The sequence below is a fragment of the Pongo pygmaeus genome, chromosome 4 (assembly GCF_028885625.2).
Source record: "Pongo pygmaeus isolate AG05252 chromosome 4, NHGRI_mPonPyg2-v2.0_pri, whole genome shotgun sequence".
In the NCBI taxonomy this organism is placed as follows: Eukaryota; Metazoa; Chordata; class Mammalia; order Primates; family Hominidae; genus Pongo; species Pongo pygmaeus.
This window is the reverse complement of record NC_072377.2, coordinates 72271439-72298532: the sequence shown is the minus strand read 5'-3', so window position 1 is coordinate 72298532 and position 27094 is coordinate 72271439. Positions and strand designations below refer to the sequence as shown.

At 38.2% G+C, this 27094-nt stretch overlaps 1 protein-coding gene across 10 annotated transcripts in view; it reads right to left on the bottom strand.

Annotated features, from left to right (window-relative positions):
* MAST4 (microtubule associated serine/threonine kinase family member 4) overlaps positions 1–27094 on the bottom strand; it is a 569183-nt gene that overhangs the window by 241326 nt on the left and 300763 nt on the right. For 5 of the 10 annotated variants that reach the window (XM_054487547.2, XM_063664864.1, XM_054487555.2 and 2 more), the window contains one exon: positions 10322–10357. The exons of the other annotated variants lie outside the window; for them this stretch is intronic. In XM_054487547.2, coding sequence (XP_054343522.1) covers positions 10322–10357 — 36 coding nt within the window. The remainder of the gene's footprint in view (positions 1–10321; positions 10358–27094) is intronic. 10 annotated transcript variants of the gene reach the window in all.

The window sequence follows — 27094 nt, the reverse complement described above, 5'->3', positions numbered from 1 at the left end:
AAATTGGGTACCTAAATTTCAAAACCTGCACATGTGATGTTAACACCTGGATATGTAGCTGTCAAAGGCTTACGTAGAAACAGAAACCAACTGAGTGAAAGAAGAGTACAAGTAAATAATTACATATCTGGAGGTATTACAACTGCTCACTTCTGAGGATTCAACAAGGTCAAATATCTCAGTGTATTCTATGGGTCACTGTCTCTTAAATGTAATTCTCTGCTTCCATAACATCTCTGTTTCCTTCTCCTGGCCATCTTGCCACAGGATCTGTCTGGAAGACATAGGAAATAGAAGAGGCTAAAAAGCTGGAGAAGAAAGCCAAACCCTTTAATGATAAAAGAAAACGAGAGGAAATCTCACTTCCACGCATATCCATTCTCCAGTTTTATTTTTTTAAATTAAAAAACATAGAAAGGAGATCACATAATGAATACCTACCTGTATATTCACTACTCAACTTGATAAATCATACATAAACACAGCTGAAGGCTCTGGCAACTCTCTCTGATCTCAGTTTCCCTCTCTCCTCTCAGATGTAACCACTGATGTAAATTTGGTAATTATTCTCTAGCATGTCTTTATACTTTTAGTAAAAAGAAAACCCACCCAAAATGATGGTGCTCCTCGGCCACAGTCCTATCACTTTCATTTGTTTTAACATTTTCTTTCCTTTTTTTCCTTCATATAGCAAAAACAAAAACAAAAACAAAAAAAAACTATCAATGTATTCAAGCCACAGGAACAATAATGGAAATATATATATACACACACACATATATACATATATACTCACATATATACATATACATACACATACACATATATACAGAGAGAGAGAGAGAGAAAGAGATATGGAGTCTTGCTCTGTTACCCAGGCTGGACTGCAGTGGCATGATCTCAGCTAACTGCAACCTCTGCTTCCCAGGTACAAGCAATTCTCCTGGCTCAGGATCCCACGTAGCTGAGACTACAGGTGCACGCCACCATGCCCGCTAATTTTTGTATTTTTAGTAGAGATAGGGTTTCACCATATTTGTCAGGCTGGCCTTGAACTCCTGACCTCAGGTGATCCACCCATCTCGGCCTCCCAAAGTGCTGGGATTACAGGCATGAGCCACCGCGCCCAGCCAGAAAATAATTTAATTTTATTCCTATCAGCTGATATCTATTTTTTACCTATATTACCTCACCGTCTCCACCACCAATAAGGCTGTGACATAAGACAGACTAATTGGAAGTAATTTGCATAGTCATCTATTTCTGGAACTCCTTAATTCATACCAGTAAATGGGAGCCTACATCACCTATGCCGAAATCTCTCCTTGACAAAAAGCCCAAATGGATGAGAATTAAATTGTATTCCTTTATATAGAAGACTGGTCAAACATTAATCAGTAGTGAATCCATCACTCATCTGTTCTCATAAAAGACTTAAATGCAAAAAAAAAAAAAATTGTGCTAGGCTGGAAGCTCATTAAATGGAGGACTCAACATTCACTGTTACATTTGAAGCATAGCATGTTCTTATTAAAAGTTGGAGCAATTTAATGTAGGAATTCAATAATTACTTGATCAATTATAGGGTTAGTCAATGAGAGTGCTAGGCAATAAGGGAGACACATGTTTTAAAAATCACACAAAACAATATTCTACAAATATTTATGGAACACCTGTTACATGCTAGGCACAGTGCAGGGAACAAAACTTCTTACCCCTAGGGAGCCTCCACTCCAGCAGGACAGTATATACAAAGTTACATTAATGATATATCCTGAGGAACTCTGGGAAATCTTCCATGATCAATAAATCACTCTATAAATCATAACTTGGCTAAGAATGGCTACAGTGCTGGTTTCTGGGGAAATCTTATAAAGCCCCAAGTGTTAAGGCAAAACAAAGAAAATCTGTTATTTTCCCTAAATGAATATAGCATCTCTGTTGACTACTGGAACCTATTAAATGTGTTGTTTAGAGTGATTTCCTGCACATAAAATGTAAAAGCCTTCCTGAACCTAAACAAATATCACCAACAGTTCAAGGAAAAATGTTACCTTTTGAAATTTCATAAAATGAATTACTGAAACTGAGGAAATGCCTCAGTACCCTCAACAACTACACATGACCACTAAAAACTGTCTAACACTTAGCTCTCCTGGCTTTTTCTGTTTCAAGATGCAGCAAATTTTGTGGGCAAGCAGAGCACTCAACTAATACACAACTGGTCCGTGCAGAAAGTACTTCCCAGCTGGAAAGAAAACGCATGCCAAGAATCAATAATTATCAAATAGGAATTTAGAAAAAAGTCTAAAAGTATATAGAAAAACATTTGTGCCAACTATCCTACATGGTTAGATTATGGGTAAAAACTATCTTATTCTTCACATTTCTATATTTTTCTACAATATAAATACTCAGAAAAAATGATCCATGCTTTATGATCTAAGAATTTTCACAGTAAAATAAAATGTTATCCTATTTCTTAAATGCTGAGACTGTAACACTGAAAGTACCTAAAGGAAAAATTATTTAATGCATCAAAAGATAGAAGTAAAAGCTCAGTTCTCTGCTTTGTAAACTATCTTTTCCCTAAGTGATAAAACATGGGGTAATTTTAAATGCATTTTTTCTTATCTGTATTTTCTAGTTTTTCTAAAAGGACCACCTACATGATCAATTGAAATATTGTTTAAATTATTTTCTACAGGCCCAGTGGGGTGGCTCACGCCTGTAATCCCACCACTTTAGGAGGCAGAGGCGGGCGGATCACGAGGTCAGGAGATCGAAACCACAGTGAAACCCCGTCTCTACTAAAAATACAAAAAATTAGCTGGGTGCGGTGGCGGACGCCTGTAGTCCCAGCTACTCGGGAGGCTGAGGCAGGAGAATGGCGTGAACCTGGGAGGCAGAGCTCGCAGTGAGCCGAGATCGCGCCACTGCACTCCAGCCTGGGCGACAGAGCCAGACTCTGTCTCAAAAAAAAAAAAAAAAAATTATTTTCTACAAAGACCAACTAGTCCTATTAAAATATTATAAATTCTATATTTTTACTCAAAAGATAGACCACAATAATAGGGATACACATATCAATTTATTCTCCAAAATAATTACTGGGAATACCTCCAGGTTAGAATTACTTCCCTCTTCAAAAGGATCCACAGAAGTTCAGAAAGGTCAAAACATACAAACTCTTCTGAAATTGGCTATTTCAACTGAATACAGAGGTGCCAGGCCCTCTGCCTTTCCTACTTTGCAAGCAGATCAGCACCAAATCTGATGAGTCAGGAAGATGAGATGGCAACAAGGAGAAAATGGAACAGCAAGGTGGCTTGGTTTTTAAAACCCTATGATATGTCATTCACTGAAGGATTAAAGGGTTTCCTGATGATGGAAAAGCAACTAAACCAAGGGCCACCTAACTCTTTTATGACAGGTTTTTAAAACACATCTTAAGATGAGCTTTTTGCTCCTTCGGTCCTGAATGCCATTTCCCAATAATTGAATGATAGCTTATAAAGCCAGAGAACAATTTGCCACATCTCTGAATCCCTTTATGTGCAACACCAGGTTTCATCAACCCCCTTCTCCCCAAACAACTTGAAATATATGACTGTGTTGTGAGGTTAAGGTCAGCAGGCAGGGTTACAAACACAGGCAGGATGATTTCTAGAGCAGCAACCAAAAAGCAAGATCTTTACAACCTCAAGAGTCATTTAGACTATACTGAGAAGAAGCATGAGTTTGGTTACCCTTAGGTATAAGACAATGGAATCTGGGGGTTACAGGAGGATGCAGATTTAGGACCACAATAAAAAACCAGGAACAAAAGAGAACAACGTGATAGCCACAACCTCAAAAAGTTCTACCTACAGAAAGCACCTCCTTCACCAACCAGTTGCATTATTTTGTTTTGTGGCAATTCTCTCAATGGCCAGCTAGACATATTTTTTCAACCTTCATGTTGAAGGCTCCTGTGACCAACACCTGTCTCGATTATCTTCGGCTGACCCTTGAAGACGGGAGAGTGAGATTCCCCAATATTAACGTATCCCAAGAGGACAGTGCTTTCTGCCAGACTCACATTGGGTATGAAAGCCTTTAACTACCCAGCATTTCTTTTAATCAGTTATACTGCTTTTGCACTCATTTTACAAAGCCATTTGGCTTTGCAGACATTAATACAAGGACTATGAAAAACCCCACTTTTTATTGTGGCCCCACAATGGGGAGCAATCCGCTTCAAAGTATGTTGAGCTCACAGGATTCTGGTGCCGAAATAGATCGCTCAGATTTTATTGTTCAGGCTTCCAAGGAGCCTGGCCATCTAGGAGATAAAAGAATTCTTCTGAAAGCACCATGTAAAAGAAAATATTTGTTCAGTCACAGTGTCCCTAACAAATGTGATCTTATGCTCCACGGCTGGACGCCTGAGAAGATGAAAATGAAGGGGTCTTAACAGATACAGTGAAGACCTGGTCAGATAAATTGGAGGTTGGGGAACATGTGCTGCTCTAAATTGGAGAACGCTGAGGTGCTCTCCTTTCTGTGAATATCCTACTCATTCTTACAAAATGTTCCACACCTCAGGATGGCATTAAGTAGAAATCCTTTGACTTTTTTTCACTACTGAATTCAACTGCAATTATATTTAAAATATCTTTATTTTCCATTACTTTGACAGCTTCACTTTTGAAGTTTTCTATTCATACATCTCAATAGTCCTATCCCTTTCTAAGCAATAGTAAGCTGGCCTTTAACAAAGGCAATACTAGAAGAGACAGTATATTTTTTTGCAAGTAGTTATTTCATTCATTACAATTTTTGTCATTTTTAGCAGAAATGACAGCAGAAAACGGAGAAGAGGTTGACATTTAAACATTTAGATGTACACTAGTATTGTGGGGATTCATAACTAGGGACCAAATTCAATGTGTCGCTTTAAAAGATAGTCCTTTGACATGAGTTAACCTGGAAGTTACATGCAGCTGGCAGTACATGTCACCAGCTCACAATAGGTTCCCAAAGGAAAGAGGCTATTTCTCTTTAAGACACAGAGAATAAGGGTCACTGACTACTGACCCAATGGCTTCACCCCAATAAATGGAGCAGTCTCAACTCATCTCTTAATAGGAAGAAGACACGATAACAGGGAAGACGAGCACTCAGGTCACAATTACAGCTGATTTACAATTTCCACAGCGAGTCCAGAAACAGAGTGGATCCGTACTCCAAAAGAACCGCATCTTCTCTTAGGATGCTATACTTTCCCACTGATAGAGCCATTTAAAATTTCAGCAATATGGAAGTCCCACACAGGCACTGAATCTGTTGTGTCAGTAATTTGCTACCTCCTGTGTGTAGGAGGCTTAACATACTCTAGCAGTGGACTAAGGCAAAATAAAGATGGAAGACTGCTGGCATTTCATTTTGAGACAATCTAAGATGGTACCATCTTACCAAATACATGAAAGTAATATTGAATAAAGGCAGCATTTTCACAAGAAGATAATATTATTTAATTAGAACGTTACATGAAGTTACATTTTATCTTGGCCATTTATACGCAAACTTAACAAGTCTTACATTGATAATTAATACATGCAAAACATTGATCTTGATTCATTTTTTTCTTTTGAGATGGGGTCCCACTCTGTCACTCAGGCTGAAGTGCAGTGGAATGATCTAGGATCACTGCAACCTTCACCTCCCAGGCTCAAGCCATCCTCCCACCTCAGCCTCCTGAGTAGCTGGGATTACAGGCGTGCGCCACCATACCGGCTAATTTTTTGTATTTTTTTAGTAGAGATGAGGTTTCACCATGTTGGCCAGGCTGGTCTCGAATTCCTGAGCTCAAGTGATCTGCCCGACTCGGCCTTCCAAAGTGCTGGGATTTCAGGTGTGAGCCACCATGCCTGGCCACAGTTTTAATCTTTAGTTGTACTATTTTTTCATCTTTTACAATGTCACATAAGGGTTTTATTTCAGTTTGATATAAATTAAGAATGCCTCTGAACGAAGGAGGGCTGCAGTTTACCTCACCTCATTAGGTCCAGGAGTGATGTTCCCCAGCCTTTATGGAGTACCGCTTTGAACATGAGGCCTGAACTATTTTTGGAGGTATATTATTGTTTTCTAGTCAGCACAGAATACTCATTTGCTTAGTATCCTTATGTCAGACTTAGGGGCTCTAACACAACCTTAGTTGATTCATTTAAATCAACATACATGATTTTTTTTTAACCCAGTGTTGCAGTTTTAGGGCAACCCCCCTGCCACCCGACCTTATTCTTTAAGTCATGTGAACATTATTTTATTATTCTAGTGCATCCCAACTTATCACTTTGTACCCTCTAATCATAAGTGGCTTTTTGGGCATCTTGGTCCACTGCAGCCGCTATGATTTTTCTGGCTTTGGAAATAATAAACTCCACAGTCACAGCACTGTGCGTACTCCAATCCTCGCTCCAACCCCCAGGCTTTCTAGTTGTTTATGTTTATTTGTTTCACAAAAACAGAAAAGTTCTCTATTCTAATGACTCTATCTTCCAGAGTCATTAGAAATTAGGCAGCCCTGGAACAAATTCAAGGGTTAAATATAAGTATTATAAAAGAAACATTTTCACGCCTGTAATCCCAGCACTTTGGGAGGCTGAGGCGAGCGGATTCCCTGAGGTCGGGAGTTCGAGGCCAGCCTGACCAACACGGAGAAACCCTGTCTCTACTAAAAACACAAAAATTAGCCAGGCATGGTGGCGCAGGCCTGTAATCCCAGCTACTCGGGAGGCTGAGGCAAGAGAATCGTTTGAACCTGGAAGGCGGAGGTTGAGGTGAGCTGAGATCGCACATTCAATGTTTCACTGTTGGTATTATAAGAGAAACATATTAATAACACTTAAATGCAAGTATTATAAAAGAAAAGAAACAAGTGTTAATCTTATGATACCTGTTATTTATTGATTTTTACTGTTTTAAAATCTGATTCTACTTGTATTTTAAAACAATTTTACCTTAAAATTAACAATGTGGAATTTACACAGATATGCATAATTATATTAAAATATACTCTAATTTTTTTATATTTATGTTTATCAACTGTCAATTTTGATAATGATTAAAACGAGAGTAGGGAAACACAATTTGAATTGATCAAAATGCAGCTTATTTGAAAATACTGGAAACACAATATGCCTTTTATTTAGCATAGTTTGTATCATTTGTCACCTCTGAATATATCATGATTGACTCTTGGCTTTTGAGAGGTTCAGTTTGTTAAAATGGCTTATAATTACTTTTCTCTTTGCTACTTAAATTTTCACTACTAGCCAGCAGAAGTTACCTCAATTTGGTTCATCTGTTCAACTTCCACACATCATTAAAAGCATCCTTGTTCATGAGAAAGAGAGACAGAGAGAGAGAAAGAGAGGGAGGGAAGGAAGGAAGGAAAGAGAAAAACAGAGAAAGATAAAGAAAGAGTTCCAAAAACAGAAAATGTTCCAACAAAATTCTGCCTATTTCAATCATGACATCCAGTTATGTTCCAAAAACAGTCCTGGTGACCTTTAGTGGAGAATAATATTAGAGACCAAAATCAGGGTAAATAAAGTGCCTATTAGTTTTTTATATGAGTACTAGAGAAGGTAACTGTTTATCATCTTTTTCTCTTTTTTTTTTTTTCTGTGATGGAGTCTTGCTCTGTTGCCCAGGCTGGAGTGCAGTGATGATCTCGGCTCACTGCAACCTCTGCCTCATGGGTTCAAGCGATTCTCCTGCCTCAGCCTCCCAAGTAGCTGAGATTACAGGCGCATGCCACCATGCCTGGCTAGTTTTTTGTATTTTTAATAGAGATGGGGTTCAACATGTTGGTCAGGCTAGTCACAAATTCCTGACCTTAAGTGATCTGCCCACCTTGGCCTCCCAAAGTTCTGGGATTACAGGTATGAGCCACCACGCCCGGCCTGTTTATTACCTTCTTTAGAATGAGACGGAAAATTGTTTTGATTTAGTAAAGATGATAAGTTTATATGGAAGGTTTCAGTTTAACTCTAAGTTGACTGTCCTTTTTTGGTCTTAATGCAAGTAATTTAATTTCCCCTTCTTTTCTAATTATCATCTTTAATATTCATATACATTCAAGAAAGTGCCATATCAATCTATTTCTGTGAATTATACTACTATTAAAATTAGAAGGAATCTCAAATTTGTGTGTGTGTGTGTGTGTGTGTGTGTGCGTGTGTTGAGAGTCTCGCTCTGTCACCCAGGCTGGAGTACAGTGGCATGATCTCAGCTCACTGCAACCTCCGCCTCCCAGATTTAAGTAATTCTCCCGTCTCAGCCTTCCAAGTAGCTGGGATTACAGGCACGTGCCACCATGCCCGGCTAATTTTTGTATTTTTAATAGAGACAAGGTTTCACCATGTTGGCCAAGCTGGTCACGAACAAAATCTCAATTTTTAAAACAATTTTATTTTATCTAAGTATATCATTAATATATATACCATTCATTATATATACAACACTCAATAATATATACCAATCATTTCACCATTTTATTTTTGGCTACAGAATAAACTAATAATTTTTTCTACTTAATCAAGTAAACATAGGTAGAACCTACATGAGGATGTCCTTCTACTTCCATAAGTAAAATAGAGACCTCACATTTGTTTGTCTTTATTTGTAAGCTAAAATTACCATTATTTTTATCCCAGTTTTAGTATTTAGCTCCACTATTTCAGATGCCTTTAGAAAAACACAAGGTATTTATTACTTTAGTATTATACCAGCTAATGAATTCCAAAAAGTAATTAAGAATTTCAGTAAAAACAATTAAGTTAACATCATATTAATACAGTGTAAATTAAAAGTTAAGAATGGTCAAAAGCATATCAAATACTCGAAAACTTTATCCAGTTTCAAGTGTGACAATTTCTAAAGTCCACGTAATATTCAACATTAAGCTTAAAAAGAATTAAGTCACAAAAGATTCCAAAGTACATAGTTTATTATGCACTTCAGTTATAGTTCTTTGTTCACATCATATTTACAAATCTCTCAACCAATCCAGTTATGGGTATACTTCATAATTTGGTACATAAACAGACATACAAACTAAAAACTTACATTCATTGAAAACTTTAACCCCTTAAGCTTTAATGAAATAATATAATTATTGGATAATTAAAAAGTCATGGCTGTATCCCAATATTTGCATCTTGGCATAATTGTACAATTATCACAGAGATAAAGTAAATCACTTTTAAAGAATTAAAACTGACAGAAGTAGTAACCTTTAGTTTCTCAGTAAATATTTTTCCAATAAGTGGCATCAGGTAAAGAGATCCCCACACCAAGAAATATTAAATTTTTGGTTCTACGTATTGAGTAGTGTTATATTACCTTTCATTTTAAAAGCATTTAAGATAAAACTCCTTCAATTTTCAATTTTTAATTTAACCAGAACAATGTGGAAAAATGACTGGCTAAAAAAATTCATGAAAGTATGAAAGGAGAGTGAAGGAGAACTTACCAGAAATTATAAGTCACTAGAAAAGCCAGTGTATTCAAAACAGAATGGTGCTGGCACAGAAACAGACAGATAGGAGCAGAATAGAGAGTCCAGAAATAGTTCCAAATATATATGGCATCTTTATATGTGACAAGGACAACATTTCAATCCCATGAAAAATAAATTTTCTTGTATTAACTAGGACTTAAGTAACTGGTCATCCATCTAGGGAAAAAAAAAAAGAAAGAGAATCCTACCTCATCTCATGTACAAAATTTTAAGTTGAAGATTGAATGTTTTTTAAAAAATGGTGAGAAAATTTAAGAGAATATCTGCATGACCTTGGGGTGGACAATACCACTCTGAGCAAAACAAATAATTCAGAAGCAATAAAGAAAAAGACATTTGATTAAATAATAATTAACAATTTCATTTGGCAAAAGACATCATAAACAGATAAAAACTGCAAAGATATTTGCACACATACAACAACGGATTAATACTTTCATGTAAGAGTTTGTAGAAACTGAAAAAGAAAAACACTACTAAATGGAAAAATGGGCAGTGAAAATGAGCATGAAATGAAGAAAAGAGAAATGTAAATGAACAGTAAACATATGAAAATATACTCAACATCAGTGGTAGTGAAGGAAATGCAATTTGAAGTAATGACCAGGCGTAATAAGATTGGAAAGAATTAAGGGCAGTGACATCCAGTGCTGGTGAGAATGTAGGAAATGGGCATTCTTATAGGTGAAGGTGATTTTCTATTCTTTTGGGTAAAGTGATAGCTATTAAAATTAGAAATACACATACCGTTTGACCAAGCAATTCCACTTCTGGGAATCTATCCTATAGGAGAAAAAAGGACCAGTACGTAAGGATATAGGTAAAAAAATTGTTTATTGCAGCATTGTTTGTTGTGGGGAGGGGAGAAAGGGAGTACTGAAAACAACAAGAATGTCAGTTAATAGGAAAATGGTTAAATAAAATGTGGTATATCTATAATGTAGAACATAATATAATTATTAAAATAAATGGGATAAATTTGTATCTACTGACTTGGAAGACTGATAAGGTGACAAAAGAAAATTGAAGAGTGGGTGCTTAACATCTTGTTTAAGACAGGTAGTAGCAACAACTGCAATGAATCAATGTATGCAAATGTACCTGCACCTGTATGCATATGAAGTGAAGAATGGAAGAATACACACCAGTCTAACAATGACTACCTAAGGTTGTGGATACAGACAGGGATTGGAAGGGATGGAGATCATTTACCTCCTCTTTGTATATCTTTGTGCTGTTTCACTAGTTACTATGAGCACAATAGTAATTTCATAATTTTCAAAACTATGTTATTAACTTTTATAAATGGTAGTACAGTAGTATTTCTATACATTCATCTTCAGTAAAACAGTAGCAAGTGAACAAACATTCTTTGCCTATGCCAGTCTCATCATTGTGTTCATTTGGGGCTACTTGCTTAATATCCATTCCATCTCTCTTTCCCCCCTGTGTATCAGCCATGTAGTTTGGGTGGAACTGACTACACTCCATTTCTAAGGACTCCTGAATGTTCTAAGCCACTGTTCTCCACCAGAAATACAATTCAGAGCCACTTATACAATTTAAAATTTTCTAGTAGTCACATTAAAATTATTTTTAAAGAAACAAGTTAACATAATTTTCATAACATTTAACCCAATATACCCACAAATACTATCATTTCAGCATGCTATTAACATAAGAATTACTAATGAGATATTTCGCATTCTTTTTCTGGATCTCAGTTTGGACTAGCCGCATTGCAAGAGCTTGAGAGCCACATGTGGCTAATGGCTACTGCACTGGACAGCGCAGGTCTAACCTAATGACGGTAATGCTAGAAACACTCCCATGTTCAGGATTAAACACATAATTTAAAATGGTCCAATCGAAGAGAAACCCATAATGGTAGGAGAAGAAAATTTCTTCTTCTTCAATTAACTCTGGAAACTGCAGGCAGACACTGAGGGGTGAGCCAGGAAGGAAGCCTGCAGCCAGTGCAGGAGGACCTGTGTCCCTGAGACAGCAGTGAGCCTCAGGACCAGCCCCCCAGTGCAGGAGGACCTGTGTCCCTGAGACAGCAGTGAGCCTCAGGACCAGCCCCCCAGTGCAGGAGGACCTGTGTCCCTGAGACAGCAGTGAGCCTCAGGACTAGCCCCTCAGTGCAGGAGGACCTGTGTCCCTGAGACAGCACTGAGCCTCGGGACCAGCGCCCGCGTGCAGCCTCAACTGTTTAGTTACACAGCTGGCAATTTTTTCCTCCAATCACTTTGAGTTAGGTTTTCTATTACTTGTATTGAAAAGTACATTAATTGACAAACTCATCTATGGACAATGCCATGTCCAAAGAGAATAATTTTCTTAAGTACACTAGTTCAAATGCTAAAATTTTCTTCCAATTACTTTTAGTCAAGTTATTCTTTTGTTAAACTAGCTTTGATAACCTTTTTAGAAATCTTCTGAAAATATCCCCGAAGAGGAGTCCCACAGACTAATTTCTTATCATCCAGGGAAACATCCCACAGTCACTATACAAGAGAACAAATATTTCTCCTCAGAAGAAAACATGAAATCTCAGAGCAAACAATCAGCTCTCGTTCCACTTTTTTTTTTTTTTTGAGACAGAGTCTCACTCTGAAGCCCAGGCTGGAATGCAGCGGCACGATCTCAGCTCACCTCTGCCTCCCGAGTTCAAGTGATTCTCCCGCATCAGCCTCTTGAATAGCTGGGATTATAAGGGTGCGCCCCCCCATGCCCGGCTAATTTTTGCATTTTTAGGTGAGACAGGGTCTCACCATGTTGACCAGGCTGGTCTCCAACTCCTGAACTCAAGTGATCCACCCGCCTCTGCCTCCCAAAGTGCTGGGATTACAGGTGTGAGCCACCTCGCCGGGCCTCCACCTTCTTTTCTGATTCTCGGTTTCTAGATCAGAGTTTCTCATCCTCAGCACTACTGACATTTTGGGCAGATAATTCTCTGGGGTTGTCTTGTTCACTGTAGGTGTTTAGCAGTGAACTAAACTGCTAAACAGTGCTTCTAGTGGAGTATTCTCTCCACTAGAAGATAGTGAGAGAAACCCTGGTCCCCAAATAGTTGTGACAACCAAAAAGGTCTCTAGATATTGTCAAATGTCATCTTTGGGGGTAAAATCACCCCCAGTTGAGACCCACTGTCCTAGACAAGCAATCAGTTCAAGTGTATAACTGACCTTCATTGTTGTATCAGACTCAGGCAATGTACCAATCATTAAAGCATGATGTAACCCTCTGTGTCCCCTGCATCACAACATTTTGGACCCGTGGTTCTCTCCCCAGCCACTGAACCTCCTCTGGTCACACTCTTCCTCTTCTACCCGCTCTCTATGCTAAGCGTGAGCTCTCCATTATAGTTCTTTCTAGAAGAAATGTGGCTAGTTCCTTCTGACTTCAGCTTCAAATCATTACTTGAGCTACTCCCTGAACCACCCACCCAACTACATCCCTTGTACTTCCCTGAGGGGCTTTTTGGACAAGTATTTGCTCATTTATGATCACTCATTCCTCAACTCAGTCTCTCCAGCCTAGTCCTTCTCCTCCATCAGCACACCTTGGGGGCCATTCCATCCCATCTTTCCACACTGCATCAGCTTACACATTGTCCTCTTTAATCCATCTCTAAGACTAGAATTTCAGTATAAGTACTGGTCAACTTTTCATAGCTCTTCAGATTGATCTATGGATTCAATAGGATCTCAATAAAAATATCAACAAGCTTTTTTTTTGTAGAAGCTGACAAACTGATTCTACAATTAAGGCAACTAGAACAGCCAAAACAATTTTGAAAAAAGATGAACAAAGTTAGAATACTAATGCTTCTGAGATCAAGACTTATTATAAAGCTATAATAATCAAGAGAGTAGATTGATGTAAAGACAAATCAATGAAATAGTCTGTAAATGGAAACACAAATACACAGACAACTAATTTTTGACAAAAGTTTGAAGCATTTCAGTGGAGAAAAAAATAGCCTGTTCAACAAATGGTGCAGGAACAATTAGAGATGTGTATGCAGAAATGAACTTCAATCCATATCTCACCCTCCATGTATAAAAATCAACTAACATTAATCATAGACCTAAATGTACAATCTAAAACTACAAAACTTCTGGAAGAAAACATAGGAGAAAACCTTTGTGACCTTGGATTAGGGAAAGATGGCTTAGCTCCAACACCGAAAGCATTTAAAGAACGAATTAATAAAGCTTTTGCTCTTCAATAGATGCTATAAAGAGAATAAAAACACAAGCCACAGGCTGGGAGAAAACATTTACAGATCACATATATCAGGTTTATTTATAATGGCCAAAAGCTATAAACAACCCAAATGTCCAGTGGCAAGAGACTAATGAAACTGACACAGTCATTCAATAGGATATTACTTAGCAAAAAAACCCTAATAAATGATTGACATATGCTATGACATGGACGAATCTCAAAATAATTATGCTGAGTGAGAAGCCAGGCCTAAAAGAAGGGTGCGTACAATATCACTGTAGTTATGTAAAATTTTTTAAAAATGCAAACTAGTTTTTAGGGATGGAAAGCATTGGTAGTTGTCTGGTTGGGGATGTGGGGGTGGGGGAGCAATGACAAAGGGGCAGGAGAAAACTTCTGGGGGAGATGGGTATTTTATTATCTCAACTGTGCTGGTGGTTTCATGAGCGTATACACATATCAACTTATGAAACTGTGCACTTTAAATTATGTACAGTTTATTGTATGCCAATTATGTCTCAATAATACTTTTTTAAGAGAGAAATGCAATGCTAGCTATTGGGGAAAACCTCACTGCTATACCATGTAGGGACAGCTGAAACTGGTTCATGCTACTTGGGAATCCATGAAAGGAAGCAGTTTTAGAGGTTTTGTTTTGTGGTTTTAAATTCCTCTGTGGGTTAATACAAACAGAATTCACAATTCTTGGTTACATGAACATAATACAGCCTAGATGATATTAAATAGTAGATGTGGTGTGTGTTGGGAGGGAAAAACTTAGACCCTTATGAAAACCAATTTGAAGTCTCTTTGTTTTAATTCTCCTTTTAAGTGCCTCCCAAGACAATCACCACCATCATCTTAAAGGTATGTCCGACCAACATCTTTCAGCAAAACAAAAAAAGAGAAAAAAATAGAATAAAGCTAAGTGGCCTGAATTCTCAAAGATAATACTTAAGTAATATGCTTTTAACCAGGTGTTTGATGGCATTTCTCCCCATGATTCTATCAAATTCAACTACATCTACATACGTATTGGTAGTACCTTAGAAATCCACCTTAAGACTATAAATCATGCTGCTATAAAGACACATGCACACGTATGTTTATTGCCGCATTATTCACAATAGCAAAGACTTGGAACCAACCCAAATGTCCAACAATGATAGACTGGATTAAGAAAATGTGGCACATATACACCATGGAATACTATGCAGCCGTAAAAAATGATGAGTTCATGTCCTTTGTAGGGACATGGATGAAATTGGAAATCATCATTCTCAGTAAACTATCGCAAGAACAAAAAACCAAACACCGCATATTCTCACTCATAGGTGGGAATTGAACAATGAGATCACATGGACACAGGAAGGGGAACATCACACTTCGGGGACTGTTGTGGGGTGGGGGGAGGGGGGAGGGATAGCACTGGGAGATATACCTAATGCTAGATGACGAGTTGGTGGGTGCAGCGCACCAGCATGGCACATGTATACATATGTAACTTACCTGCACATTGCGCACATGTACCATAAAACCTAAAGTATAATAATAATAATAATAATAAAAGAAATAAATAAATAAATAAAATAAAATTAAAAAAAAAAAAAGAAATCCACCTTAAAAGGCCACCACTATTCCTCTAAGACATGAAAACTGTGTAGTGATCTATTAATTTCATTCCAGTGTATGATGTCAAGTGCATTTTAAAAATATACTTCATTGCTTCCAAGTGCTTCTTTAATCCACAAGGACTGGTTTTAGCATTTAAGCTAATTTATTCCAGACATAAAAAAAACCTTCTGCTTATTCTTGCAGATAACTGACTCTTGATTTGTTAAGATACAAAACACTATGGTTTATATGCTGAAATACAAACCCCCTGGTAAACCCACTCATGTGCCCCATGCAAAGCAAACTTGAATATTTATTGCCTAGGGAGAGAGGCCAAAAGGAGCTGAGAAAAGGAGCAAAACTCTCCCTCACTTTGTCCTGCTGCTAGTCCAGTGGGAAGGTCCCACTCTCCCTGCAATTAACATTACCACTTGTTCCATGGCAGCCACCTACGGAAGGCATACAGTACTAATTTCTCAAATCAAATGCCCTCCTCAATTTCCTAAAAATAAAATAAATCTAGAAGATAATCCCTGCCTCAAAGCTGACCCCTCTAAGTAAAAGCATATACCACCACCCCCAATAACAACAAAAGACTGCATTGGAAAATCAGGGTTTAGGAAGAGTTAGGCACTCAATGCTAATGTTACCAAAAGGTTAATCCCATTGATCTCTATGACACACCAAAAGTTAAAAATCATTTTTTCTGCACTATAAAGAGCACAAAGCGTAAGCTAAATTAGTATTTTCTGATAAAGGACATCTTCACATAAACATCTACAAAATATGTAAATATTTCTTGACAGATTATATTTCTATAATACACGTTTAAATTAATTCATTTATTTACTTTTTAGAGACAGGGTCCCACTCTGTTGCCCAGGCTAAAGTGCAGTGGCATGATCACAGCTCAGTTACCTCAAACTCCTGGGTTCAAGCAATCCTCCAGCCTCAGCCTCCGTAGTAACTAGGACTATAGATACATGCCACCATGCCTAGCTACCTTTTTTGGGGGATTTTTTGTTGTTGTTTTTTGGTTTTCTTTTTTTTTTTTGTAGAGACAGGGTCTCGTTATTTTGCCCAGGCTGGTTTCCAACTCCAGACCTCGAGCGATCCCCCTGTCTCCAAGTGCTGGCATTATAGGAGTGAGCCAGTGCACCCAGCCTGAATTTATTATTAGAATTTGCAATCTAAAAAAATTTTTAAATGTGTCTGTCTATGCTAGGTCAGATTTCTGCCACTCATTTCCACATGCAAATCAAACATATAGACTGTAGTCAATAAAACTTTTTCCTCTCATGCAAATGTGTTCACAGAACTATCTGCAGAGAACTTCCTTATGGTGCTGGCCAAAAGTTACGTGAGTGATGCGTGGGATGAAGCAGAGCTCACACAGCCACTGGGAGGAAGTGTGCAGTTACTGGCATTTCCATGGGTTTGTCTCATGTTCCTGTACTTAAGCATGGGAAAGCCCTCAACATCATCCCAGAAGAGGTGACATCATAAAACAACTTATTAAAAGAAAACATGGGCCGGGCACAGTGGTTCACGCCTGTAATCCCAACACTTTGGGAGGCCAATGTGGGCGGATCACGAGGTCAAAAGATCGAGACCATCCTGGCCAACATGGTGAAACCCTGTCTCTACTAAAAATACAAACATTAGCTGGGTGTGGTGGCGTGCGCCTGTAGTCCCAGCTACTTGGGAGGCTGAGGCAGGAGAATCGCCTGAAGGGAGGCGGAGATTGCAGTGAGCCAAGATTGCACCACTGCACTCCGGCCTGGCGACAGAGTGAGACTCCATCTCAAAAAAAAAACAAAGAAAGAAAACACATGTGTATTCAGATGGAAAAAAAATGGCCCACCAAAATCCTCAGAGGGTGAGGTCCCTACCTCAGAAAAGTAGAGAAAGAAACCCTGAAAACCATTTGGTGTGGTATTTTCCCGTAGTTACTTAGGTCTGATAGTCTACTGCCCCATGGAGTAAAAGAAGAATTTAAATCTCAAGAGTCAAAATGGCAGAGGAGATGGCACAGATTCCAAGAAACACCAGGACACAAGAGAAGTCCTACCGCTCCACAGTTCCCTGTTAGAGCTACCAGGGCCCAACTTGCTACCACACAACGGGGGTAAAGAGAGAACAATACAGAATTCAGCTGCTCTGCTCACATGGGTAATTGGATAATGAATATATGTGGGGACTGCCAGTTACTGCAGCTGGGACCATTACACCACACCAGTGTGGCTGTCACTATTCTCTTTACAGTCTGAGGTAAACTCAGCATCCTGGTAGTGCTGGGTGTGTGGCTGCAGGTTTCCCCTTCAGCTACTGTTAAGGGTATGCTTTTAAGGCAAGTTTGAGGCTTTGCTTTCCAAAATGTTCAAAGAAACTATGACAAACATGGTGAAGTCAAGCAAACTCTGTGAGGTCTACCCTTTATTGGGTCCATACTGTGGGTGTTGATGCTCACATTTCTTTATAAAACAAAACATACCTGTATTAGTCTGTTCTCATGCTGCTAATAAAGATATACCCAAGACTGGGTAATTTATAAAGGAAAAAGGTTCAATAGACTCATAGGTCCACATGGCTCGAGAGTCCCAACAATCATGGCGGAAGGTGAAGGAGGAGCAAGTCATGTCTTACATGGTGGCAGGCAAGAGAGCCTGTGCAGAAGAACTCCCATTTATAAAACCATTAGATCTTGTGAGACTTATTCACCACCATGACAATGGTGTGGGGGAAGCTATCTCCATCATTCAATTATCTCCACCTGGCCCTACCTTTGACATGTGGGGATTTTTACAATTCAAGGTGAGATTTGGGTGGGGACACAGCCAAACGATATCAGTACCCACTCCCTTGTTGATATCTATGTTTCTAACTCAAGCATGTTGACCTCAAAAAGGAAAGGCTGCTTGCCAGTCCCTGGGAGTTAGGAACCCTAAATTTTGGTCATGGTTTGCAATCAACATGTATACTCCCTGAGCACAAGCAAGCCTCAAATTCTCTGAGTCATTAGTTCGTTGTTTACTAAATAAAGATATTTTCAGTCAGACTTCTCTTAAGGCTTACTTCCAGCTCTGAAATTCTATGATAAAATTTTCCATATAGACCACTATAATATACCATATTATTCTATCAACACCTGTCAGTCCCAAAACACAATTTCAAGGAGTGTCCTGATTACCCTGCTGAGAAGAGATGGCTTAAATCTGATAGAGGGGCCACTGAGGACAGGGAGTGAGTTCCTTCACGGCCTAATAATACTGAGCCAGAACACATGTGTGATCTGTCTCCACAGCAATGTAGAGAGCTTATGTCCTTAGGGTTACCAACGCAGGGTACAAGTGAAAGATCTATCCAAGGACATGGGGTCAACTGCCCCTTTCACACCTCTTGATGGAAACGGAACAGCCCCTGAGAAAATGCTACTCCAATGATCTGACTTTAAGGGGACTTCCCCAGCCTACTTTGTGGTCTTTTGCCTAACTCAACAGGACAAAAATAAATGATTTGGGGGAAGAGAAAGAAGGGCATAATTCCCAATGTATTTTATTTATTTAAGAAAACATACAGCAATTATATGCCAGGTACTGTTATAAACACTTTACAAATATTAATTTAATCCTCTAAACAATTTGAGGACACAATAATATTCTCATTCTACTTTAGGAAACTAAGGCACATAGAGGTTAAGGTCATGCAGCTGGCTAAGTGGCAGAGACAGGATTCAAACCTAGGCAGTGTGACTTCTGAGTCCACGCTCCAAAATGCTACTCAGTGATTGATTGCCTATTGATTAACAGATATGAGAAGGTGGCTTTTAGTGAGGCAGCACAGATATCTGCCTCTCTCAATGGGTCACTCTAAATAAGCGTTGCTGAAAAGGACTGCTCACTAAAAAACTTTCCCCCAATCCTACTTGATTCTGATTTGCTAAAAAGTTATTCCAGTAAATATGAAATTGGGAACTTCTGCCCCTGCTTTTAGCTATCCGAAAGCACACTTCACCACTACGCACACCCCCCGAAACTCTAAGAACATTAATTCTCAACTGGGAGTGGCATTTTAGATTCACCTTGAAAACTGGTTAAAAGTACTCAAGCCTCTACCTTACCCTGCCCTCAATACACACTAGATTCTGATTTGCATTCCCAAGGGTGTTTGGCAATGCACACAGATTTTTATAAACCTCCCCACAGGTAACCTAACCCTCCCCCCGGGACAAAACTAAGGTCTTCATATAATTTTCAAAGGTAAGAAGATCAATCCTACATTGTTTCTATATCCTAAATCTCTTCGCTATCCACTTCACAGAAGACAAATGCATGTGTGATAAGGAAAGGTGCAAATACGTGCCAAATACCAAACCGGCTATTCGATGAATACATAAATGCAATTGACATTCTTCCACATTCTGAAATCCTCTCTTTACTCTCAGGATAGATTACACCGTTCTCTTTTTATATAAGCATGCCACTTTAAATGCTAATTCAGATGTGACACTCGATTTTTATCTTCGTTTTGTTTTTGGGTTTCTAACATTCAAAATGACACTGGACTTCCATGTGGCTTTGATAATAGATATTTTGAATTTTTGCTTCAATATTTGTGGGGGTGGGAGGACAGAAAGTGCTAAGAAGAAAACTAAATTTATTTTAAAATTTATTCAAATATGGTTTACACGTCCTTTATTTTGTTTGGATTAAACTCTTTCCCTCTCTTTCAGGAAATATTGCCTTTACTTTGCTGAAAATCTCACAAATGTAATTCAAGTAAGTTGAAAACCAAGGTGATTCCCTTTCCTTGCCTTCTAGAAATAATCTCATTTTACTCAAACTACTTTTCTAGACAGGCAGTCAAGGCAGTATTTTCTGATATATAACAGGCCCGAATGTAAGTCTTCTTTTTAAAAAATACACACACACACACACATGCATCAACCTATGACCATTCAGTTATATAGAAGTTCACTTCCTATCTTGTGTCAAAATTAGAAATTCCAATTTTAGAAATACCCTAATCCAATACACACAATTCAATATGATTGAGACAGGAGACAGCCAAGGGTCCCTGGCAAAATCCCACTTTCAAGCCTAAAACAGCCTGGAGGCTGAAATACCAAACTGCTGATCCTGGATGAAGTTCACCCTTTCCCGACTGATTCTGATTAATGCCCACCTGCGCCCTGGGAGGATGAGGTAAAGCCTCAGGAAGTTTGCACCCTTTGCAACGGGGAGAAGCCTGGCCTCTTCTGTTCCTGTGTGGTGACCTGGGATTCTATCTGTGAAGTGGGAAACCTCCTAGCAGGACTCTCTCTCTCTCTCTCTCTCTCTCTCTCTCGCTTTGCTGAGAGTTATTTTTCCTTTTCACCCAGTAAATTCCATTTTCCCCACCCTTCTATATGTCCATGAGCCTAATCTTTCCTGGTCGTGTGATAAAAGCCCAGTTTTAGTTGAACTAAGGAGAAAGTTCTCCAACAAATACATCTACTATAAGACAAACTCTATCTCAGAAGTCTAGCAGACCCAGCGCCACCCAGAAGCTACCATCAAGTTCCCCTGCTTTGTAGTCCTAACTACTTTTTGACAATATTTTCTCCCTCTGTTGGTCACTCTCATCTTCCATCTCATCTCTGGACACCCTTTACTGTACCTAACCAAGAAAGGCAAAATTAGAAAGTGGTAAAATAAGTTCATTACTCTTTTCATACATTTATTAATGTATTCATATGGTAAAATGGTTCTCAATACCTGCTCAACTTTCTGCTAGCCTTGTTTCTTGCCACTTCACCAGAAGCATCCCATTAATGAATTGTCTTCTGCTGTGCTAAATTTAGTTTGGGCGACAACCTGCCCTGACCAAAGGCACATACATTTCAGTGAGGTACCAAAGACATCTCCAAGATCCAGCAAAATGAATTTCTAATACTGGAATGTTTGACATGTGGTAGATGTGTTTAAGATGGAAATCCCCTTTGCCGTCAGAGGGGATTGACCTCCTAGCAGACCTGAAACTACCAAATGCCAGTAGATACCTAGCCCACTTATTCCAAGGCCAGCCCTAATAGACTCCAACCACTCTCAGAGGAATAATGAAAGGGTGAATGTAGAAAAATCATAAAAACATGTAAGCCAAATACAAAATTCTAAGTCCCCCATGGGACTGAATGAATCCCCCTTTTTCAGCCAATGGCATTTCAAAGTAAACCTGAAAAACTAGTTCAGGCCATGATAAGAAGAGAGGGTCAGACATGCCTCATGATACCCTCCTTGCCTTTGGAATTCAGCACAACCGACCAGCTGATGTTAAAACAGAGATCTTAAGACTGACAAAACAGGCTCTTTGGAGCATAAGAGACCAAATTCCAATGTGACTCTAGTGTAGCATCACATGACAGATAGCAGGCCCTGAAAGAAATTCAAGTACTTCACCCCAAAATATATTTTTGACACATTTTTAAATGGCTCTGCAAATCTGTCTCTTGTGGAGAAAAATCTACATTTTGTAGAGAATCTCTTCCTTTTCCAGGACTTTTCCTGATCCAGGAGAGATGAAGAGTCTGATACCTTTTAAGGCCTGACAAGAGACATTTACCATCTATTCTACATAATAAGAACCCTAGTTTCCATAATCACTTATCTTAACCCAGACACTCCTTTCTACTGATTCCAGGTCTTAGATAATAATCCTTTCAACCAATTACCAATATCAGAAAATCTTTGAATCCACCTATGATCTGTAAGCACCACCCACCCAGCTATCCCACCTTTCCAGACCAAACCAATGCATAATTTACATGTATCGACTGGTGTCTTATGTTTCCTGAAAATGTATGATGCCAAGTGTAACCCAACCACCTTGGGCATATGTTCTGAGGACCTCTCAGGACCTCAGGCCTTGGTCGCTTATATTGAGCTCAGAATAAATCCCTTCAAATATTTTACAGACTTTGACTCTTTCATTGACAAACTCTATAAAGAGGAATACTGTTACCAGCTGCTAGTATTGTTGCTAGATCAGTTAATTAAAATAAGCAAAACCTTTTAAATTGCCTCTGGGATAATTTGAATACTCTCAGCAATTCCTCAGCATGCAGAGACATACTTTTCCAGGACTACTATACATACTGGGAGCTGCTTCTGCTTTGGGTTCCTGCTGCTGGATATTCCTTTTTTTTTTTTGAGACAGAGTCTCACTCTGTTGCCCAGGCTGGCGTGGGCGCGATCACGGCTCACTGCAACCTCCACCTTCTGGGTGGAAGTGATTCTCCTGCCTCAGCCTCTGGAGTACCTGGAATTACAGGCATGCACCTCCAAGCCTGGTTAATTTTTGTATTTTTCAGTAGACGTAGGGTTTTACCATGTTGGCTAGGCTGGTCCTGAACTCCTGACCTCAGATAATCCACCTGCCTCGGCCTCCCAAAGTGCTAGGATTACAGGCGTGAGCCACTGTGCCCGGCCTTGGATATTCCTTTAAAAGCATCCTTAAAGCATGTGTGTGGACATAAAGATGGGAACAATAGACACCGGGGTCTACTAGGTCTATTAGTGCAGGGAGGCAAGGGGGAAAGGGCTGGAAAACTACCATTTGGGTACTATATTCACTCACTACCTGGGTGTCAGGATCATTTTTACCCCAAACCTTAGTGTCATGCAATATACTCCTGTAGCAAATCTACACATGTACTTCCTGAACCTAAAAGTTGAAATTATTTTTCAAAAGAGTTGGAAAAATTTTTTAAATAAAAATAAATTTAAAACAGCTGTCACAATCAAATATCATAAACCAATCCATCAATCAAGCAAGCCAGCAATCAAGCATGTGTGGCCAGAGAACTTAAAGCTAAGAAACTGCCAAGTGTCAGTCACTGCTTCTACTAAAATGAAGAGATAATTGCAGATAATTTTGTAGGTCCCGGACCTACAAGGCCATGAAACAATGCACCACAGCTTATAATTAAACAAGGTGGAGGAAAGGTCATTTTAAGTAGCAAGGAGAATCTATTTGCTAAGAATACATAGTACAGTTTCCTTCTTCTCTATATGGAGACATCTGAAAGACCACTTAAAAGTAGGAGGAGGCACAGGAGCTGTCCTGAGCCTATTTCCTGCTCCTCTCTCCAGGGTATAAACACCATCAAGGCACTCTAGGGAATTCCATGAAAAAAGAAGCCTCTCTGTCCTGGAGAGCTGTTTATTTAGGCCATTAACAAAACACAAAGGGGTCCTTTAAAAATAAATAGTGGCTGCCAGGGACACCTTGGTTTTGCTCCTAATCATCTTGGGCTTTTCCACTTTTTGCACTTTCCTTGCCCAAAAACAAACACTTCCCTGTGAATTTTTCCACTTAGAAATGTAATTTCAGGACTTACATTCAAAATGTAGGTGAAAAAAAGTACCACAACAATAACGGCACTTTCATAAATACAGACAGTACAAATTCATTATTAGAAAAATCTAAATCAAACAACATGCAGAATTGAAACCACACTGAATTGAAACCATGAAAGATCTGGAACCCGCCATCCAGCCATGGCATCACCACTTGTGCTCAGGGAGCAGGCACAGTGACAGAACCTAAGAGAACAGGGCAGGTCCACTGCTTGGAGGCTCCCAATCTAGGAAGGGGAGACAGATTTGTACAGACTCCACAAATGTCTGCACTATGTAGTTATTATACTGGATACCTTGCTGAACACAAAGAACAGGCATTCAGAGTCACATCTCTTTGATGGATAAAGTGGGATAAAAATCTAAAGCAACAAATCTAGCTCTGAAGCTAAGTGTAATAATACACTATCATAAATGCTATTATCTCATGTGTTTCATCCCCTGGCTTGAGGTAGTATATACTAAGGCATTTCAAGATTATCACAATTTATCATCATAATTTTTTCTATGATGTTCTGGCAAGAGCCAATTGGTGTCTGCCACTGTAGATATTTCAGTTACTGTCAAATCATATTTATTTGGAGCAATCTTCATTATAAGACAAAATGAACCAAATACACACACACACACACACACACACAAACACAGGTGTGATATAGTTTCTTATTCAAAATAGAATGTTTACATAATTGTTATTCAAATTACTTAAAAATCTACATAAATACTTGGTTAAAGCAATTTGAATCCTACTTCGAAACAATCACTGAGTATTTTACATAAAATATTTCAAGAATACCAAAAATATAGAGGGTATAATATAAACACCCATATATACACTACCACATTAATGATGTACGTGAAACTCCTTGCAGAGGCCTCTCAAATCCAATGTCTTTCATTCTCTCCACTAGTAAGTGACCTTTATCATAAACTTGCTTTCCATGCATGTTTTATACCTTTACTGTAAATGCCTGTGTTCAGAAACAACATATTGTTTTGCATATTTTTAAGTTTTATAATATAAATGCCATCTTGTACCTGGAATTTGCTTTTAGCACTTGCTTATCATTCTATTCTTGGCAATTATACCTGCTGATATGTATACTCTGGTTTGGTTACTTTACCTGCTGTACAATATTTCATTATCTGACTATATTATGATTTTGACAGGTAGCTAGAAGGAGGGGGATACGACAATGTGATAATTTTAGTTCCAAGGAGAATGAGGGGGAAAGTACAGGAAGAATCTGGGATCAGAAGAAGTCTTGGCAAATGGCTATTCGTTGAATGGAAAAAGAAGAGAAATAGCTAAAATCCAGCTGTCTAGGAAGCTGGAATGCCTCTGGAAAAGTGATCTGGAGTTACTTGATAATCTCATAACAGCATCTTGCCTAGAAAGCAGTTTCTCTCACTTCTCTTGTCTATTACCCAGTCACAATCATTGCTTCTGCCCCTTTTAAAAATGTATATAAAACAAGAGAGTCTTCAAGTTAGTTCTCATTAAAATGACTGTAAATAATAAATTAGTGAGGATCTGAATTTTTCTAGACAGAATAGTTTGCTTTTTTATATTTTCAATTAATAACAAAAAATTTCCTACAGTCTTTCATTTCTGAAAGCTTTCCATTTAATATATGTTTTTTACCATGATTCTGGATATAAAAGTTACCTCTAAGCTTATTTAAAGCAATATTCAAATTTTTCAAAAAAATTTGGAAAACCCCGTAAGTTTCAGAATGCTGAAAATGCAATTTTAAAGCTACTATCTTTCAAGACATACAGATTTGAAGCAGCAGATATATCAAAATAGAGGCCTTTTCAGCCTTTATCAAAGTACACACTCTCTAACAAGTTGGATCACATGGCTGTATAACCAAAGACAATAAGAAGTACATCACACTGTGTGCAGTTGCTTACTGTTAATATGGAACAACAACAACAAAAAGACTGAAAAGAACAGCAGAAGCAAATCCCCAATCTTTCTGAGAGAAGATATAAAAAGATTTCAAAGCACTTATGGAGGAGGCATGTATGCAGTAAATAAACTAAGAAAGTGTTAACAGGTTTAATTATCAGGTACTATTATGTTGGCTAACTGATACTAATAAAGATACATTTGTGCCTTTCTTCATTAGATTTGTATAAAATCACTCTAGCATTTATTTTAAAAAGCATTTTCCCTTTCTCAAAGTCATAAAAGAACCTTGCATGAGGAGAGTAATTACTGGCATTCTGTACAGTATTCACTAAAAATGCTGAGTGACACTGGGTTCTAGCACAGCTATATCAGGCATCATTAATTCTCTGGGGAATATTTGTGTTTAATAGAAAATAAAAAATAGCATGTTTATTTTTGGTTTACCTCACTTGAAAGTATTAATTTTCCCAGAATTCACTAAAAAAGTAGATTTGTGTTCACATATACATATATAGTGTGCTTCATGCTCATCATCTGAATGCTCAATTGACTTTCAATAAGGAAGGGAGTTTAAATGGCTCTGATGTAATTCAAACTTTCTCTTACTATGTTGCCAAAGGATAGGCTCCAAACAAACTTATGTCGTTATTCTTTTTTCACTAAAGATCCCATTTTCTCAAATAAAGAAACTTAAATACTTTCCTTATCAAATAATTTTCACATCAACTCATGGCTATCAGCTAACATTAACAGAATTGAGACTTACTCAAGTGCAAAAGAGGAAATTACCCTTAAATAGAAATATGAAATCTAATTCTGTAATTAACATAATCTTTATAATATTATTGGAAACACTAATATGATAAAACAAGAAACAAAAAACAAAACCCACATGCAATCTATTAAAAAGGCTAAAAGCAAGATTTGACTGAAGTTCTGAAGTTTTCAAATAAAAAAGGGTGTTCAAGCCTTAAATAAAAGTACAAAAAAATAACATTTTTTTCTATAAAAGTATTTCATGTAGTTTTCTGTTTTTCTTTTGTCTCATCATGATGGGAAATATCAAAAAGTTTGGACTTTTCCAAGTTTAGGCAACAGAGTCCTAATCACGATGCAGAAGAGGAAAGAGTTTAATTCTAAGTCCATTTCCTATAGCAAACTATTTTCTGTTAAACTCTAGCACAGGGAGATAGAAGCTGAAAGCTAGAGACAATTTATCTAGGCACATTCTCCAAAAATAATAATCCAGTGTCTGCCTGGCAGCCTAAACTTGTACAAAAGACAGGAAGCAAAATGGACAGTAATGAAATGTTCACAGCTGATGAATTTTTGGTTCTTAGATGCAAAGGCTGAAATTTT